This window comes from Pygocentrus nattereri, chromosome 5, assembly GCF_015220715.1.
Source record: "Pygocentrus nattereri isolate fPygNat1 chromosome 5, fPygNat1.pri, whole genome shotgun sequence".
In the NCBI taxonomy this organism is placed as follows: Eukaryota; Metazoa; Chordata; class Actinopteri; order Characiformes; family Serrasalmidae; genus Pygocentrus; species Pygocentrus nattereri.
The window spans coordinates 19,328,428-19,349,596 of NC_051215.1; the positions used below are offsets into that span (position 1 = coordinate 19,328,428).

The 21,169-nt window shown below is 40.3% G+C and overlaps 1 protein-coding gene across 1 annotated transcript in view; it reads left to right on the plus strand.

Annotated features, from left to right (window-relative positions):
• The window catches only part of LOC108442655 (guanine nucleotide-binding protein G(I)/G(S)/G(O) subunit gamma-4), a 46,977-nt gene that overhangs the window by 4,362 nt on the left and 21,446 nt on the right, over nt 1–21,169 (plus strand). Inside the window, exon 2 of the mRNA XM_017722805.2 lies at nt 6,654–6,761. Within this exon, the coding sequence (XP_017578294.1) occupies nt 6,663–6,761 (99 nt within the window). The 5' untranslated portion in view covers nt 6,654–6,662. The remainder of the gene's footprint in view (nt 1–6,653; nt 6,762–21,169) is intronic.

Sequence of the window (21,169 nt, forward strand, 5' to 3'; positions counted from 1 at the left end):
GTAGATGGTGTCCCTAGAAAGGAGAGATTAGTGATTGGTGCAGACTTCAATGGACATGTTGGTGAAGGGAACAGAGGGGATGAAGAGGTGCTGGGTGTGTATGGTGTGAAAGACAGAAATGCGGAAGGTCAGATGGTTGTAGATTTTGCAAAGAGAATGGAAATGGCTGTGGTGAACACGTATTTTCAGAAGAGGGAATAACACAAGGTGACATACAAGAGTGGAGGGAGGTGCACACAGGTGGATTATATCCTTAGCAGGAGATGCCACCTAAAGGAGATTGGAGATTGTAAAGTGGTACCAGGGGAAAATGTAGCAAGGCAGCATAGGGTGGTTGTCTGTAGAATGAGATTAGAAACAAAGAAGAGGAAGAGAGTGAAGACACAGCCAAAGATTAGATGGTGGAAGCTGAAGGAGGAGGATGGTTGCAGGCAGTTCAGGGAAAAATTGCAACAGGCCCTTGGGGGCAGTGAGGAGCTACCTGAGGACTGGGAAACTACAGCTAAGGTGGTGAGAGAAACTGGCAAAAATGTGTTGGGTGTTTCGTCTGGTCAGAGGAAAGAAGACAAGGAAAGTTGGTGGTGGAATGAGGAAGTCCAGGAGAGTATTCAGAAGAAGAAGGCAGCTAAGAAAAAGTGGGATAACCAGAGAGATGAAGGAAGTAGGCAGGAGTAATGTGAGGCTAGTCGCATAGCGAAAAGAATGGTGGTAAAGGCAAAGGCTCAGGCCTATGATGAGCTGTATGAGAGGCTGGACAGTAAAGAAGGAGTAAAGGACATGTATTGTTTGGCTAAACAGAGAGATAGAGCTGGAAATGATGTACAGCAGGTTAGGCTGATAAAGGATAGAGAGGGAAATGTAAGAGGATAGTGAGACAGTAGTGAGGTGTGCAGTTGGAGTGACAAATGGTTTCAAGGTGAAGGTAGGGTTACATCAGGGATCAGTTTTGAGCTCCTTCTTGTTTACAATGGTGACGGACAGGTTGACAGATGAGGTCAGGCAGGAGGCTCCATGGACCATGATGTTTGCAGATGACATTGGTGAGACATCTGTGGTGAGAGTAGAGAGCAGGTGGAAGAGAATCTGGAGAGGTGGAGGTTTGCACTGGAGAGGAGAGGAATGAAGGTCAGTAGAGAAAATACGGAATACATGTGTGTGAATGAGAGGGAGGCAGGTGGAAAGGTGAAGATGCAAGGAGTAGAGGTCGTAAAGGTGGATGACTTCAAATATCTTGGGTCAACCATCCAGAGCAATGGACAGTGTAGAAAAGAGGTGAAGAAGAGGGTGCAGGCAGGATGGAGTGGGTGGAGATGGGTGTCAGGGCTGATGTGTGACAGAAGGATAGCAGCAAGAGTGAAAGGGAAGGTTTACAAAACAGTAGTGTGTCCTGCTATGATGTATGGTTTGGAGACTGTGGCTCTGTCTAAAAGACAGGAGGCTGAGCTGGAGGTGGCGGTGATGAAGATGCTGAGATTTTCGTTGGGAGTGACAAGGATAGACAAGATTAGAAATGAGCAGATCAGAGGGACAGTGAAGGTAGAGCAGTTTGGAGATAAAGCCAGAGAGGCCAGGTTGAGATGGATTGGACATGTGTTGAGGAGGAAGAGTGGATATATTGGGCAAAGAATGTTGGAGATGGAGCTGCCGGGTAGAAGGAGAAGAGGTAGACCTCAGAGAAGGTTTATGGATGTAGTGAAGGTGGACATGGAGATGGTTGGTATAAAAGTAGAGGAGGCAGTGGATAGGGCAAGATGGAGGCAGATGATCCGCTGTGGCGACCCATAAAGGCAGCAGCCGAAAGAAGAAGAAGAAGAAGTGTACATGGCATGCCTCAGATATCCAAGAATGAAAATGTACTGGGCTGCCAAAACAGAGTCCCAATAATAACTGACTCCATGACACGAGATAGTTTTTACAAGATCAGATCTTCACTCAAAGTTGTCAATGATCTGGATGTGACAGATGATGAGAAAAAAAAGGATCTGCTTTGGAAAGTAAAACCATTCTTGAATAGAGTGCTCCAAGGTTGCCTCAGCGTACCTAGGCCAGCAAAGGTATGCATTGATGAACAAATGGTTCCCTTCACAGGCAGCTGTCCAGTTCGTCAGTATGTTCGTGGCAAACCAAATCCAACAGGATTAAAGGTATTTGTTCTTGCAACTCTGAGCTCCTGAGTAGAGCCGCTACTCCTCCGCATTGAGAGGAGCCAGCTGAGGTGGGTCGGGCATCTGATCCGGATGCCCCCTGGATGCCTCCCAGTGGGGGTGTTCCAGGCACGGCCTACTGGGACAAGACCCCGGGGTCGCCCTAGGACCCGCTGGAGGGATTATGTCTCCAAGTTGGCCTGGGAGTGGCTTGGGGTCCCCGGGAATGAGCTGGAGGAAGTTGCGGGGGACAGGGTCATCTGGGATTCTCTGCTCTCCCAACTGCTACCGCGACCCTGTCTGGACTAGCGGTCAACGAGGATGGATGGATGTTCTTGCAACTCCAAGTGACCCTGTGTTGCACTTTGAGACTTATCAGGGAAAGAGCACCTTCATTGAACACCAGCAAATGGGAATAGGTGCAAATGCAGTCCTGCGTTTGACTGAGACGGTTCCCAGAGGAACAGTGATATACTTTGATCGGTATTTTACCACCATCAGGCTTTTGGAGGCTCTTCTACGAAGAGGCCTGCATTTTACAGGAACAATTCCAAAGAATCGAATTCCAAAAAAGTGTCACATCACTGCTGACAAGGTCCTAAGCAAAAAAGGAAGCGGGTCATCAGAAATGATTGTACGGAGACCTCATGAAATTACACTCACCAAGTGGATGGACAACAAACCTGTTGTAAGGGTATCGACTGCCCATGGGATTGAGCCACAGGATACCTGTTCCAGATGGTCAAAAAAAGAAAACAAGCAAGTCCGAGTGCCAAGACCTGCAGTGGTAGCAGAATATAACAGAAACATGGGGGGTGTTGACACGTGTGATCGCATGCTCAGCTACTACAGAATGTCCAGTTGCACCAAGAAGAGGACTGTTCGTACCATGCTTCACTTCACTGATTTGGCCATCACCAACTCCTGGATTCAATACAGACAAGACAGTCAGACCTTGCAACGACCTGCAAAGAAAACCTCCCAGTACCTGGAGTTCAAACTTCTCTTGGCTGAAGAACTGATATCCCAGGCCCAGGTAGGTCAACGAGATGACACTGACTCAAGTGATCAAGAATTCTTTCTGGAAATCAAGAAAAGGAAGCCCCATCCAGATGCAAGAATAAGGAAATATGGTGCAATTCATTTGCCCCAAATGCTCAACATTCCAAATGCTTCCAGATGCAGAATGCCTGGATGCAAAGCAAAACCTAAAGAATTTTAGGTGAAATGTTGTAGATTTTCCATTATTCTGGGTTAATTACATTTGCTATTGGTTTTGTACATGGTATTCTATTTTCCTAGATGATTTCCAGATGATTTCCATATACATACTCGGCTGTTAAGTTTCACACTTGAGAACAATGACATCCCATTGTCCACTACAGGGGACAAGTTGTAAATTTTTAATTTGTATTAAAAAAAAATTTTTTAACTTTTTTTTCCCTGGTCTCAGGAGGATATGTCAAGCGGCCATATAGTTTTGAATGAATACTTCTGTGAAACTGTTTAAGAGAAGCGAATGAAAATCTTTGAAATAATAATAATTAAAAAAAAACTCCAACATGAAAGCATTTTTCTTACTTTTACAGGTGAGTGCATACTTGATTACATATGCAATTTACATTGCATATATGTTTACACATGGTATTGCTGAGTGTTGTGCTAGTATGCATTTTCTGCCTCACATCTTTTTAGACAAACATGTAAAACATGCAGCTGTTATGTGATGAAACAGAATGGATTTGCAGAAGTGCTTACCAAACTTGGTAAGCACATAATTAATGCGGTAATTGCATATGTCTTGTAAATGGCATGATGGATAAGATTTTCTATTTTGTCCACTTTATGCTTAACACATTGAAGAAAAATTAGTAAAATTAGTTTCATCATAATTGGACTTCTGCAGTAATCTAATGTTTTTTTTAAATGGCCACGTAAACGGCATACTCGAATTTATTAGGTCGGAGTAAAGCCTAGAAATCCAATAAAAAGAGCTGGATTTTAACTCAGTAATTGGATTTCAGTACTCAGTAATTGGATTTCTCAGTGCATTTATACTCTTACCCATATTTTCTTTGGATATCTGTTCTGCAAATGTACAGAAACAGACCGCGGTAAGCAAACAGTATTTAACGCAGCATCCGTGAGAATGCAACAAAACATTTTTGGAGTGATGCTGAAACCAAATGCATGAATTTTTTTTTTTTAATATATATTTAAATATTTATTTAATTTAAATAGGATTTAAATATTCTTTATCTTATAGAGGATGTATGTTCGTATTTCCAGGAAAGTGGTGCAATGTTTTTTTTTTTCCTCCCAAACTGAGGTGTGAAGTTTTTTTGAAGGGTTTTACATCCGATTATTACATCCATCTGATTCATGGAGACCTGGAGTAATCATTATCTGATTACTCAAGTGCATGTAAACGAGTTGATAAAATCTGATTTTCTGCTGTCATTGGCTTATTAAATGCATTTAATCGCACTCAGTATGACATCATCATGTTTAAACTGACTTTAACCTGTTCTTCAAGGCTTCAGCTGGCTTGAACTGGTTCTTCACTTCCAATCCAATTTCACTCCTTGCCCCTGCCACTTAGCCCCTTTTCCCTCTGTTTTGCGTGTTCATACCTAGGGATGTGTATTGTAGTTTATTGTATTGCATTTTATTGTAATTTTATTGCATTGAATGGCACAGAGTTCTGCGTTCAACTCTTCCTTTTTCTCTCGGTGTCTGCAGTGACATTTTGTTTCTAGCAGGACCTGAGCTCAGGACTTTTTCTCTAAACTATTGGTAGCTAGCAAAGATTGACAAAGCACTTCTTGTAAGTCGCTCTGGATAAGAGCATCTGCTAAATGCTGTAAATGTAAATTTAATGTAAATGGGAAAGGACAGTTGGATTTTTGTTGAGAAGTGTTAGGGCTTCATGGCCCTCCAAATAGTTTTTTTAGAGACATGCTCAAAACATTAAGTGTTAAGAGAGAAAAAACAGCAAGATGGCTGTACCAGTGACTAAAAAAAAGCAAAAATGTAAGTTTCTCTGTTAAAAGTATAATAACCATTATTGTCTTCTTTTAATGTCATTTCAGTGTATTATGGTGTTGCTAGGTGGTTGCTAAGATTTAAAAGTTTGAATGAAATCTCGACATTAAGTCCTTGCGTTATTAATCCTGGAGCAATAACAATAACGAGAATAATTAGATATGTATTTCCTGGAGGAAATATCTGTGCTTGCAAAGCACAAAATAAAGAATGTGAAAAGATTAGGCCTGGCTCACAATCTCTGTGTTAGTTCATCCCAAAGGTCTTTGATGGGGTTAAGGTCAGGGCTCTGTGCGGGTCAGTCAAGTTCTTCCACACCAAGCTCACCCAAACATGCCTTTATGCTTTATGCACTGATGCACAGTCAACTGTTCTCACAAAGTTGGAAGCATATACTTGTCCAACCTGTCTTGGTATGCTGAAGCAAAAATATGTTCCTTCACTGGAACCAAGGGCATAGGACTTTTAAAAAAACAACCTCATGACATTATCCCTCCTCCACCAAAGTTGTGTGGATGCAATAATTATTTATCATTATGTGGATGCTGCCCTGCGATGGACTGGTGACACTGGGTGTGTTCTGCCTTTCACCCAGTGACAGCTGGCATGGGCTCCAGCACCCCCGCGACCTAGAAGGAGAAGTGGCTTAGAAGGTGTGTGTGTGTGTGTGTGTGTGTGTGTGTGTGTGTGTGTGTGTGTGTGTGTGTGTGTCTGTGTGTCTGTGTCTGTGTGTGTGTGTGTGTGTGTGTGTGTGTGTGTGTGTATGTGGATACGGATGCAACAGTTATCACATGCCCCTAATTAATTGGTGATATGGAGCTGAAGTCAGCTATTCCCTAGCTTCTTGTTTGAGTTTTCCCATTAGCTTGGTGCAGCAGTTCTGACACTTGAGGTGCCAGAATATAACTTACAGATTGCAGCAAAAAACTAATGAATTTGAAGTTTCTGGACCTAGCTAACATTAACGAGACTAGTCAATTTTTTAAAGGATTAATTCCACAGATTTGTAGATTCATTTAAAAAGTTTCTGCAAATGATTTACATAAAATATGTGTTTGGTATTTACAAGCAGAATTCAACATCTAAACATAGGCTTTAAGGAGCACTTGAAACTGCAGTGTTGCAGATCACCAGGAGCAGTATTAAGAAACACTGTTATATTGCTTTTAGCATTGAGTTTAGTATTTCCATGCCTAGGTAATAATGATGAAAACTGTGAATTCTAAGCTAAAACAGTTGTAATATGAGTGTTTCGAAATAACAGGGTTCCTGTTTTTTGTTTATAAATCAACTGTACTACTACAAATACGTCAGCTAGAAGTTGACTTGTAAAATGCTGGTGTATTAATTTGTGCAAAGCCTATAGGACATACTTGGAAACCATTTGAATTAAAAGCCACTTTAAAAAAAATTGCCTCTTGATTCTTAGCGACAAGTGATACTTGTTTCTTTCTGTGTGTGCAGGTGACAGTCATGAAGGACAGCATGGCCAACAACAGCACTGCCTGTATTTCCCAGGCTCGCAAATCTGTGGAACAACTTAAAATGGAAGCCTGCATGGACAGAATAAAGGTGCGTGTGCGTATGTCTGTCTATCCTAAATAAGGTGTATGTAATATGTTTTCTGTAGAGGATGGTATTTTTACTTGGAAAAACTACTAAAACATGTCATTTGACCAGGGGTGCCCAAACCTTTGCATACAACTATAAATATTATTAACATTGTGTAACAATGCATAAAATCATAACTTATTGTATTAATGTTCTTACTGTTTATAGTATTTTCCAAACCTCTCCTCATGTGGTAGCACAGTATCAATTGTGGTTATCATGTAATATCTGGTTTACTAATCAGTACTTCATTATGTTAGTGTTTCAAGTGTGCCGATGATGGAATTTAACAAAAATATTGTGTTAGCTGAGAGCATCCAGGAAACATCTTTGTTCTTCAGAATAGCTCACAAAATATCAACTGCATTTTTAAAAACAGAACATTCTTTTTACTTTTTTACTGAATTTACATTGATGTATATTTAATTTGGGTATACGCTGGTGTACAGTGGGTAGCGCTGTCGCATCACAGCAAGAAGAGCCTAGGTTTGATTCCCTGGCTGGGCAACCAGGGTCCTTTCTCTATGGAGTTAGCATGTTCTCCCTGTGTCTGTGTGGGGTTTCCTCCGGGTTCTCCAGTTTACCCCCACAGTCCAAAAACCATGCAGTGAGGCCAATTGGACATGGTAAATTGTCCCTAGGTGTGAGTGACTGTGTCTGTCTGTCTGCCCTGCGATGGACTGGTGACCTGTCCAGGGTGTTTCCTGCCTTCCGCCCGATGACAGCTGGGATAGGCTCCAGCACCCCCCTGCGACCCTGAGGGAGAAGCGGCGTAGAAGGTGTGTGTGTGTGTGTGTGTGTGTGTGAGTATGTGTTTCAAGTGTGCTGATGATGTAATTTAGCAAAAATATTGTTTTAGCTGAGAGCATCGAGGAAACATCTTCTTCAGAATAGTACAGTTTACTGAATTTACATTGATGTATGTTTAATTTGGTTATACGCTGGTGCAGTGGGTAGTGCTGTCGCATCACAGCAAGAAGTGCCTAGATTCGATTTCCTGACCGGGCGACCAGGGTCCTGTCTGTGTCTGTGTAGGTTTCTTCCCACAATCCAAAGACATGCAGCTAATTGGAGATGCTAAATTGCCAAAAGTGTGTTAGTGTGTGTTGCGCTGGTCTGAGTGGATCAGACACAGCAGTGCTGTTGGAGTTTTTAAACAAGTCACTATCACAGGAAAAATATGGTCTGCATCAGCCAACGACTTTCACTAGGCATTTAGCAGACTTAACACTGGCAGATCATCATGTCCAAGATGGCAGTGCCCAATATGGCAGCGGCTACTCCAGCTCCTGTTAGTGATGTGCGTTTTTTGTTAAATGTACTTTATATTTACTGGAACTCATGTTAAAAATGCAATCTGTGAAATTTTTTCAGTGTTCTCATCACTTGGGTGCTTTATCAATATTCACCAGTGTGACAGTTGTTACACTGTATTTTCTATGCAACGCGCAATATTTGAAAAATATATACATATATTTCCCCTATATGTATATTCTGTATGTTTATGCTGTCTAATATGTCTATTTGCATTTGCCTTTGTTATATTTTGCACATTTGAGTTGGAGAAATGCAGTCTCGTTCAGCTGTGCACACTGCTGTATATTCTGAATGACAAAGTTCACTTTGACTTTGATCATGAAATCATATAGGCATTCTGTGACAACATATGGGAAATGACACCAGTTGGACATTAGGTGGCTATTATGTTTGCATACAAACTGCTAGTGCTGCATCATGTTCTCTGTGTTCAGCTATGCTGCAAGTGATGCCTAATGTAAAGGATCTGTGCTGATTAAACTGTCTTTATTTTGGCCAGCATGGAGTAGAAAATTTGGAGATAATGTTAATACAAGCATATAGGTTGTGCTTAAGAACACAGTATTTGGTGTCAAGGATGGAACTTGAACCCCCCCAGCTGAACCCTTTCTCATTGGAAAGCTTTGGAAAGCCTTTGGAACCCCTTCTCATTTTTCACTCCATGGGCCCACTGGTTACATTATTCCTTAAAACACACCTCATAGCCATGGGGCTTACCAAGGTAAACAGCGCTCATAAAGAAGCATTACTATTACACTGCCTGAAAGTAGAGGAACAGTGTGTGCTTAGGACGCTTGGAAACTAGCAACACATACAGTGCTGTGGACCTTCTAAATGAACATTTTGCTTCACAGCCATGATTGTAAACCAGTGAGTCTACAAGTCAATAAATTGCTAACTTATTGGGGTTGGCTAGTTCATGCAAGTTTGATACACTGCATGATGAAATGATTGGTGACCAGCTAATCAAACATACCAGTAATGCGAATGTACGTGAGTCACTGTTATTAGAAAATGACAAGCTGTTGCTGTCTAAGGATATTGACAATCTTACTGAATGTAGGGAGTGCAGCTGAATGTTCAGATACTTTGGCTAAACACCGGGCCTGCCTCCAGCCAAGTAGCCTCCTCGGATCCTCCTCTCTACTCTAACCAGAGTGAAATGCAGCAGCCTTGTAGCAACTGCGGATAAAGGTCTCGCACCACAACAGCCAAAACCTGCCCAGCTTTTGGACAGACATTCTGCAGTTGCAGTAAGATTTTGCTAATGTATTTCACTCTGTTCCAGCTCGTTCAGACAGCCACAGCCCCAGCCTGCAACCACAATTATGCACTATGTGAGCTCAGGGCTAGCATCATTTAATCCACGCAGTTAATCTCAGTGATGTATGTATATTGTTACTATTGGACAAAGGCACCAGTGTGTTTCTCCTGGGTATTGCCACTTACACAGTCAATTTTTCAATTTACTGCCACTGTCCATGCTCTTACAAGAAAGAGTCCATATTGCTCTTTGTTGTTATGCGACACCAGAATTTATGTAGTTGGCCCCCTCCACATAATGGTTTCTTACGAAACCAAGGTTGTACCCAGCTTCTCCTTTTACATTGCCCACTGGGGGGCCACCCTAATGGGATCTTCCTCCCAAACACAGGAGATACAGCAATAATGACTGTTGCTTCACGTTGGCAACAAAAATGGCCTGTGCTGTTTGAGGGTCTGGGATGCATCTCTGACTTCACCCATCAGCTTCTTCTTAACCCACAATTTACCCCCAGTCATTCAGCTACTGTGTTCCATCCCACTCGTTCTTTGTGATGTGGCTAAACTGGAGCAGATGCTAGAAGCGGGCATAGTTGAGTCATTGAATGTCTTGCCTTGGGTCTTGCACCTGGTGGTGGCAGAACAAAGAAGAAATCAGGTGTTCTCCTGGAACTCCAAGTAGTTAATAAAGTCACTTGTCTCAAAACTTGTCTAGAAATTATCTTTGGAGTCTGAAAGTAAATCATTAAAAAAAAAGACTCTTGCACATTATGGCTGCAGCACACAAATGCACATCAAAAAGAATCCCCACTTCCCACACCCTGAACAGAATACAGGTGTTACATTGAGGCAGAACACTGAACTACTGCCTTACTTCCTTATTAAAGCACATCTTATTCCATTACTTGTATTTAATACACGCACCGAGTCTTGTCTCCAGGCTTTTTATTTTATTGTACTGTTTTAAAACTCTGGGTTATGAAAAGATACAAATATGTACTTTTCACTTGGAAAAATCATATTCAAGGTGCACAACTGGACCTTAAAACCACTGCTTTCTGGGTACATTTACATTGTACTTTTATGAATAAAATATGTATCTGCAACGTACCTTTATTTCTATCAGTGTAGAATGCGTCTTCAGCTGATTCTTCAAATCTAATTAGGGTAAACTCTAGAAGAGATGGATGTTCTCATTGCAAGCAAGAGACTCACTGCTGGTCTGATTGAGGGATGGCCTCTCTCATTAATTCCACAGTCGCACAGTGCAATAAGTGGGCTAATTTGCAGGGCTCTTCTTCATCAGTGCTTCACAGGTGCTGTGATTACTGACTTGGTGACTGCCACAACACCAATCTCTTAGCTCCAGCAGTGTTTTCCTGGAATGAACTTAATAGTGTTGATTTTTTTTTTTTTTTAGTATAAAACACTGAAAAGACTTTTAGGGCTTTCACTGTCTCCTGTAGCCTTACAATCTAGTTGCAGTCTTCTCATTTATACATATGCAGAATATTGGATGTAGAACAATGTGACTTGGCAGTATCTTTTTTTTCCATTTCAACAACAGCAGCAGTGTTTTGGCTTATTGTCATTATGTAAGATGTTAGTCTGTGAATATGCAGAGTAAGGGTAGGCAATTTGTCAAAAAATAACTATGAGGTACAAAGGTATTTTCACATACATGATTTTTATTACAGTATTTCATTATTTTTGTTGTTGTTTATAAACAGCACCAGCAGAGCAGAACTGCTATAAAAAGAATAAAAATATTTTTTTCCAAATGTTGAAACTTTTTATGCTGAGACTACCCATTACTAGCAGTTTTGCAGTTTATTCAGTTTACACAGATTTTTGTTCTCTATAATTGATATTCTCATTGGAGAGGGACAGGCCAGGTAGTGTGTGAGTTGGTAGAGAGAGAAAATCTGTGCTTGTTTATGACATGGCTGTCGCCATCAATAGCTACAAAATAAAGATCCATGACTTGTATGAAAGTGCTCCAGAATCAGGGATGAAAAAAATTTGATTGTAAAACATAATCAAATACAAATAAAATAAAATAACAATAATGAATAACAGCACTGTGGTCAGAACCAATATTTTGCAAACATTTAATTACTGGAGGTTTAGCATCCAGTGCTAATGAAGACAGATAGACAGACAGACCACATGGATAGACAGATACTTTATTAATCCCGAAGGAAATAGCAGCCAGTAGCAGATGCACAGCAATGAACAGCAATAGTAATAAGGGTGTAGACATAGAATAAATATACCAGATCCTATTTACAGGCATATATATAAATAGAAAAAAAATACAACAATATGTGATAATATCTATAACCTGCAATGAGCGATGCAGTGCAATAATGACTGTACAATAAGTTACAGGTAACGGCATATAATGACCATACTGAATGAATAAATATGTGCAGATTAATAAATATTGTGCCAAATAAAGTGTCTAGTGTGCAGATGTGCAAGATGCACAATAAGGTATGCAGAAAGTGAAATATGTGCAGCACGCTGTCTGTATGTGCAGATGGATAAAAAAGCACAAGATAAGTATGAGATGTAAGACCCATGATGATTCTTGATTTAACATGAGATTCAGATTCAGTCCTCCTCTCTCTTCACCCTTCTTTTCTCGCCCCCCCCCCCCGGGAAGATTTGAAGAGCCTGATGGCTCTGAGGACAAAGGATCTCCTGAATGTCCTTTTCTCAGCCACCTTGACAGAGTCCAGTTCCACACCGACCACTGACCCTGCTTGCCTGACCAGCTTGTCCAGTTGCATCTTGTCTCTCTTTTTTATGCTTACTCCTCAGCACACCACAACATAAAAAATATAGCTGGTGACCATGGTCTGATAGAACATCTGCAGGAGCTTCATACAGATGTTAAAGGACCTCAGCCTTCTCAGGAGGTAGAGCCTGCTTTGACCCTTCCTGTACAGGATGTCTGTGTTGACTGACCAGTCCAACCTATCATCCAGCTACAGTCCGAGATACCTGTAGGTCATTACCCTCTCCACTTCAACCCCATCAATAGAGATTGTCTGTGTGGGTGGCCTAAACCTGCAAAAGTCCACCACCATCTCCTTGGTCTTGGCAGTGTTCAGTATCAGGTTGTTCCCACGGCACCACTCCACAAAGTCCTTCACCAGGGTTTTTTTTTTTCAAGTCAAGGCAAGAGGCTTTTCTTGTCATTCCATCTAGTACACAGTGGAGTGAAATTACTTTCCTCCAGGAACAACAAGGTGCAACAAGGAACCATAAGTACAGAGTGCGAACATGCAGACATAGTGTGCAAACAAGAATTAAACTAGAAACAATAAATATGATAAATTAAACAGAAATTAGACACAGTAAACAGACAGGACAGTGCAGCACCGACACAGCACACATTTCTGGACACAATGGCAGTGTCATCAAAAAACTTATGCATTGGGGGGCCTGTAGCTGTGCTGCATATCAGATCTGATGCTTTGATGTGTGAAGGGGGGTAGAGGAGAGCGTGATGTCTGTGCCGTCAGCCTTTGGGAGGGTGGCATGAATATCAATAGGAGCAGATGAGCTGTTGATGTCCAGGCAGACAGAGACTGAAGCGCCAAGAGCTGAGAAAAGGAAGGGTGTGGAGGTGACTGCTGGACATACAGGTGCTGTGGAGATCTGAACAGGGCAGTCAAACCAGTTATAGAAGATGTTGAACTCATTGGCTCTCTCTGTGTCACCGTCTAACGCACTGTCCATCCTCTGCTTACAGCCTGTAATTCCATACTTCCCTCATGTTATTCTCCCTTAACTTCTGCTCCACCTTCATTCTGTAGGACTCCTTGGCCTCTTGCAATTGGACTTTGAGCCTTTGAAAGTTATTTCTGCCCATATGCATGAAAACAGGCTCCATGTCCTTCATACATAGAAAAACTGTCACTAAAAAGCAATACAGAAAACGCGTACAGAAAAGAGAAAAATTAAGAAAAAAGTGCAAAAACAGTACACAAAACACAGAGCTACTGGAAAGGCTCACAGAAGTTTGCATTACAATAGCTTAGACTAACAGCTTTATACACAAAAAAAGATTTTACCAGCACAGTTACACATTTCAAACAAGTAAGCTGTGTCAGCATGGGAGGTGGGACATAAAGGCTGAGGTAATAGGGTTTAGCAACAAGTTCTCACTGTCCTTCTCACCTCAGGTGCTCATGCTACCCTTAACGAGAGTCAGGTGATGCTGCTTTGGTATCAGCAGCATAGAATGATGCTACTTCCCGCAGCTCTCATCGGCACTTGAGACTTGAGCACTGTATGCTTGCAACCTGGCATATCCTCTTCTTATTAGCATATATTAGTATTTTCAACCATAATTGGTTCAAGCTTGTTTGTGACATATAAAACTAAGCTTTTACATAGCTTTTTTTTTATTTACTGAAAGAGCTTGCATTTCCAATGGAAAAATGTGAACCAGGTGCTATAGTAACACACTGGATATAGAAATCAATTTATATAACCATAATAAGTCATCCAAAAGGAGTTACCTATTTTAAAAACTAATTTTTGAGTGCCTTTTGAGAAACCTTTGATATGTGTAAATAATAACAATAATATAAAACTCTGCCTTTAAAGTATTAAATAAACATATATCAAAATTTCTGTGGCAAAATAAGAAAGCTAGAATTAAATATACAACTCTTCTCTGTCCAAAAGAAAAAAGAGGGTTGAATTTACCAAATTTAAAAAATTACTACTGGGCAGCACAATTGAGAGCTATAATTATGTGGATAAGTGAAGAGACGGAAGCGATATCGGTAGGAATGGAATAAAGATCATGCCAGGCTATCCCATTGGAATTGCTTCCATTTTTACAGAAAAGACAAATAGAAAGTTTAAAATGGTAAATGAATGGATCATGGCGAACATTTAAAATATAGACAGTGATACGAAAAAAATTGAAATGATCTAATTCCGTTTGTAGAGCCACTAAAATAGTAAACCCCGACTTCGTACCATCTACCATGGATGCAGGCTACAAAATGTGGGCAAATAAAGGGTTAACACACATTCCACAATTGTTCAGGGGGCAAAACATGAAATCATTTGAACAACTTAGACAAGAGTTTGACCTGCCTGTTCACAACTTCTATAAATTCCTACAACTACGACACTATATCCAGAAACATGATGAAAGGGAAAAAATTCGCCAAGAACCACTTAAGATAGAGGAATTATTAATGAAATACTCAAAAGAGGAGACTAAAAAAGGTATCATATCTAAATTATATAAAGCATTGCAGGCAAATTCTGAAGTTAACAATATAGACATTAAGGAAAAATGGGAATTGGAAGCAAATATTACAATAACAGACGACGAACATTAATAGCAGGACATAAATTAACTAATAGTCCCACATGGAGGGAATTTGAGTGGAAAGTAAAAATGAAATGCTTCATTACACCATTTGTTACATAAAAATACAATAAGTCATTGGGACTATGTTGGAGAGGGTGTGGACAGGTAGGGGACATGACACATATATTTTGGGACTGCCCTGAACAGAATTTTGGAGGAATATCCAAAAAGAAATTAGCCAAAACTTAGGAATCAGGTTCACATTAGATCGTGCACTGTGTATATTAGGTATATTACCTGATAGTATGATTGATGAGGATTTGTCATACTTATTGAGAGTCTTGCTCTTAATAGCCAAAAAATGATAGCGGTGTGCTCGTTAAAACCTCAACCTCCCAGCATATTGCAATGGAGAGAGGGGGATAAGAAAGTTTTTATAATGGAGAAAATTACTGCAAGATTAAAGCTAAGACCTGATAAATTAAGCAAAAGGTGGCTAGCATTTAAGCTTCAAATGGAAGAACTGTAATTACCTCCTTTTCTGTTTTTTTTTTTTTGTTTTTTTTTAAGTTTAATCTGTACTCATTTATTTTAGGTTGTTATGCTGTATTGCAAATGCATCTCATACATAATGGAAGTTCTGTGTATTGTTATATGTGTTAAAAAAAACTCAGTTCAGAAAAAAAGTATAATAGATGATTCTAGGAAAGGGACATTAGTAGGGGTCCAGTTCATTGCAATTTTTTTCTGAATTTTAATTGATTATTTATTTTCAATGTTTAATGCTTAATGTTCTTATTTGTAATTGTCCTGTTCAGGTCCCAAGAGACTTTAAGAAATGTATCATGTGAGATGTTTAGTATGGTTCTTAACCTGTTTGCTGTTTTATTTCTTCCTTCTTGATGGCTGTGGGAGCTGGGGGTCAGAGCTAGGTTTTTTTTATTTTTTGGAGTCAGTTACTTAGTGAGAGAGAGGTGGTGTATGGCTTTAAGAACTGTCACTGGAAGCTGAAGCTCAAGTTCAAGTTGGAAGGTTATGTCACAGGTTTTTTCTTACCTGCACCCCCCCCCCCCACCTTTTTTTTCTTTTTTTTCTTTTTTATTCCAGTATTATTACTACAATCTCTTAAACTCATTTCTACCACATTAACCATTAACCAACACAATCCGTATCTCATGGAATGTTAAAGGTTTGCAGGCCCAGACTAAAAGGGTAAAGGTTTTTCTTATCTACACTGCTCAAAATATATAAAAAAAAAAAAATATATATATATATATATATATATATATATATATATATATATATATATATATATATATATATATATATATATATATATATATATTCTCATTGAATACTTTGTTCTGTACAAAGTTGAATGTGCTGACAACAAAATCACACAAAAATCATCAATGGAAATCAAATTTATTAGCCAATGGAGGCCTGGATTTGGAGTCACACACAAAATTAAAGTGGAAAAACACACTACAGGCAGATCCAACTTTTATGTAATGTCCTTAAAACAAGTCAAAATGAGGCTCAGTGTTGTGTGTGGCCTCCACGTGCCTGTATGACCTCCCTACAATGCCTGGGCATGCTCCTGATAAGGTGGTGGATGGTCTCCTGAGGGATCTCCTCCCAGACCTGGACTAAAGCGTCCGCCAACTCCTGGACAGTCTGTGGTGCAATGTGGTGTCGGTGGATGGATGGTTCAATCGGATTCAGGTCTGGGGAATGAGACGGGCCAGTCCATAGCTTCAATGCCTTCATCTTGCAGGAACTGCTGACACTGGTCTAGCGTTGTCCTGCATTAGGAGGAACCCAGGGCCAACTGCACCAGCATATGGTCTCACAAGGGGTCTGAGGATCTCATCTCGGTACCTAATGGCAGTCAGGCTACCTCTGGCGAGAACATGGAGGGCTGTGCGGGCCTCCAAAGAAATGCCACCCCACACCATTACTGACCCACTGCCAAACCAGTCATGCTGAAGGATGTTGCAGGCAGCAGATCGCTCTCCACGGCGTCTCCAGACTCTGTCACGTCTGTCACATGTGCTCAGTGTGAACCTGCTTTCATCTGTGAAGAGCACAGGGCGCCAGTGGCGAATTTGCCAATCCTGGTGTTCTCTGGCAAATGCCAAGCGTCCTGCACGGTGTTGGGCTGTGAGCACAACCCCTTCTGTGGACGTCGGGCCCTCATACCATCCTCATGGAGTCGGTTTCTAACCGTTGTGCAGACACATGCACATTTGTGGCCTGCTGGAGGTCATTTTGCAGGGCTCTGGCAGCGGTCCTCCTGTTCCTCCTTGCACAAAGGCGAGGTAGCGGTCCTGCTGCTGGGTTGTTGCCCTCCTACGGCCTCCTCCACGTCTCCTGGTGTACTGGCCTGTCTCCTGGTAGCGCCTCCAGCCTCTGGACACTACGCTGACAGACACAGCAAACCTTCTTGCCACAGCTCGCATTGATGTGCCATCCTGGATGAGCTGCACTACCTGAGCCACTTGTGTGGGTTGTAGAGTCCGTCTCATGCTACCACAAGAGTGAAAGCACCACCAACATTCAAAAGTGACCAAAACATTAGCCAGAAACCATAGGTACTGAGAGGTGGTCTGTAGTCCCCACCTGCAGAACCACTCCTTTATTGAGTGTGTCTTGCTAATTGCCAATAATTTCCACCTGTTGTCTATTCCATTTGCACAACAGCATGTGAAATTGATTGTCAATCAGTGTTGCTTCCTAAGTGGACAGTTTGATTTCACAGAAGTTTGATTTACTTGGAATTATATTGTGTTGTTTAAGTGTTCCCTTTATTTTTTTGAGCAGTGTATTATGTTCCTTCAGGAAACCCACCCATCTGGAGCGGAACATAATAGACTGCCTAAATCTTGGCTCAACCAAATTTTCCATACTAATTATAACACAAAAGCAAGAGGGGTTGCTATTTTAATTAGTAAGAAGACCCAGTTAATTCCAGTGAATTTCATTTCAGTCCAACAAGGTAGATATGTTATAGTTTTGGGTCTCCTGTTTCAGGTCCAGGTGCTGTTGGTAAACATCTATGCTCTGAACTGGGATGAGGAGCGCTTATCTAGACTAGATAAGTTATCTTCACAAACTTATTCTTGGAGGTGTTTTAAACTGTTTCTTGAATCCAACACTGGACCGATCTAGTTCAAAATTGCTCTCAATGGCCCGATCTCTATCCTTGTTCATGGAGGACAATGGCTGTGTTGATCCCTGGCAATTACTTCACCCTTTCACTAAATTATTTTCTTTTTTTTTCTCCAGTACATAGATCACCAACGACACCAACAGATCGAACACTACACTATGGGAAGCAGTTAAAGCCATGCTTTGTGGAGAAATTATTTCATCTTCCTCATACATTAAAATCTCAGATGTAAGTACATCTGAACTCCACCCCAATCCAGATATTATGTATTCCTTTTTGAACGATTTACAGCTTCCCACTTTAGACCCTAACACAGCACAGAAACTGGACGGCCCCGTCACACTTTTTTTGCAGAAGCAATCAGCTCGATGAGTAGTGGTATAAGGCCCAGGCCCAGACGGTTTTGGTATAGAGTTTTATAAAAAGTTCAAAGATAAACTATCACACTTCTCCTGGAAGTGTTCAATGAGTCGCTAGACAGTGGCTGCTTACCCCCAGCTTTTGCTCAGGAAACAGTCTTGCTTATCCTGTAAAAAGACAAAGACCCAACCTTATGTGGCTCTTACCGACCAGTATGCAATGAGCATAAAATTTTAGCAAAATTGATGGCTAAACATTTAGATCCTGTCCTTCCTTCAGTCGTCTCAGATGTCCAAACTGGGTTTATTAAAGGATGGTACTTATTCTCAAATATCAATCAATCAACCTTTATTTTGACTCGGAAGTACATTGAAGGCAACCCTCATTTTCAATGTAGCCGAGCATTTACAAAAACAGGGATTGACATAACAAAGAAAATAATAAGTACATTTATTATTGATTATTGATGATTATCCATCCATCCATCCATTTTCTAAGCCGCTTCTCCGTCAGGGTCGCGGGGGGTGCTGGAGCCTATCCCAGCAGTCTTTGGGCGGAAGGTAGGATACACCCTGGACAGGTCGCCAGTCCATCGCAAGTACATTTAATCATTTTAAATTAAAAGAAATTTTAAAATAATAAAAGGTAAAAGTGAAAATAGAACTTGAGATTTAAATGATAAGAAATTAAGATCAAAAGTAGATAAGAAATTAGTAAGGTAATAATACAATTTTACAAATTTAAAAAATAATGATAAAAAACACTTAAAAATAAGAGGAAATAAATTAAAAGAGATAAAGAACTAAGGAGAACTAACACAAAAATAAAAGTTATGAATAAATATGATTAAGTAAAATAGGTACAGGCTGTCTGTAGGTGGTTTGATATTAAAAGTTTAAAATAACGCCAGTGTGTGAGTGAGTGACACCAGTGAGCTTTAGTGAGTTTTAGCAGTTTCTGCAGTGAGTTTTAATGTGTCCTGTAGCGAATTCCAGCTCACTGGTGCACTGTGACTAAAAGCTGATTTTCCCAGTTCAGTAAAAAATCTTGGTACCTGGCAGCTGATCCAATTACTAGAGCGAGTCTGATAATTACTGTTATTTGTATTCATCAATGAAGTGATGTATTCTGGCAAATGACCGGAGAGTGTCTTATAAATAAAAATCAACCAATGTGTTTCCCTTCATGCCATTAAAGAGGGCCACCCAACTTTTGCATACAGCTCACAGTGGTGAGTTCTGTACGGATCTCCAGTAATGAACCTCAGGGCAGAGTGAAACACTGGGTCCAGTAATTTGAGAAAGCTGGAGGGAGCATATTTATAGATAACGTCACCATAGTCCAGCACTGATAGTAAAGTTGCTTCAACTAGTCTTTTTCTGGCGTGCATGGGGAAACAGGACTTATGTCTATAAAAATAACCCAGCTTCTGTCTGCATTTACTGATTAGTTTATTTATGTGTGGTTTAAAACTGCGTTTATCGTCCAGCCATATGCCAAAGTATTTATATTCTGTGACTCTCTCAATTGTGGATCCTGCCAGGGTAGTAATATTTACAATACTAAAATCAGTATTAAAAGATCTGGAAAACAGCATGAACTTAGTTTTCATGGCATTTAAAACTAATTTGTGCTTATATAACGCCACATGTAGAGCATTAAATGAGCTCTGTAATTTTCTTGTTGCAGCATGAATAGAATCAGCTGACCAAAATAAAATCGTGTCATCTGCATAAAGGTGAATTTTGCAGTCTGAGGTTGAAGCAGAGGTAGCAATATCATTTATGTAGATATTAAATCTACAAAGTCTGGACCCAAAATTGAACCTTGTGGTACACCTTTAGATACAGATACCAACTCTCATTTATAATTATTCAATGCCATGCATTGATTTCTGTCAGTGAGGTAGTTTTGGGTCCAGTCCAGAGCAGTTGCATCAAAGCCAATCTTTTCTAAGTTCCCGTAAAAGAAGAGTGTGATCAACTGTGTCGAATGCTTTTGTTAAGTCAATAAAAACAGCTGCACAATGTTTCTTCTTGTCTATGTCTGAAAGATTGTTTAAAACCAGTGTCGTAGCAGAGATAGTGCTGTGACCTTCTCTGAAACCAGACTGATATTTAGATAAAACAGAATTTTCATGAAGAAATGATTTCAATTGCTGGTTCACTAGAGATTCTAACATTTTTGCTAAACACGACAGTTTTGAGATTAGCCTATAATTATTCAGATCTGTTTTCTCACCACCTTTATGCAGAGGAATTACATGAACTGTTTTCCAGAACCTGGAAATTCTGCAAGATAAAACTGAAAGATTAAAAATGTATCAAATGTATTCTAAAATAATCGGGACTGCGAGACACAATAAAGAGGGGTCCAGCCCATCTTCTCCAGTAGAATTCTGAACATTGTATTTACTTCTAGCTTTTCTCCTGTCCCTGAGGCGGTTATATCTTTAGATGCGGAAAAAGCTCTTGACCGCCTAGAGTGGGACTACCTTTTTGCTGTTCTTGACAAATTTGGCTTTAGTAAAAATTGAATTTCTTGGATTAAGCTTTTGTATTCTTCACCCTCTGCTTGAGTTTCTACTAATTCAGTGCTGTCTCCTTTTTTTCCTTTACAATGTGGTACTCAATAGGGTTGTCTTTTAAGACCCATCTGGTTCATTTTAGCCATGGAGCCCTTATCAGATTTTAAAGGAATTCGGCTCTTTTTCAGAGTATAAATTAAATTTATATGTGATCAGACTAGTATTCCTTTTCGTATGGCCCCAGACGGCTTTAGATATCTTGGTATTAATATCATTCGTTCTTTATCTTCCATTCAAGAAGTCAATTATACTCCCCTGATGTCATCCATGAAGGAAGACTTCATGAAGAGATGAAGCAATCTTCCCCTTACGCTTACAGGTCG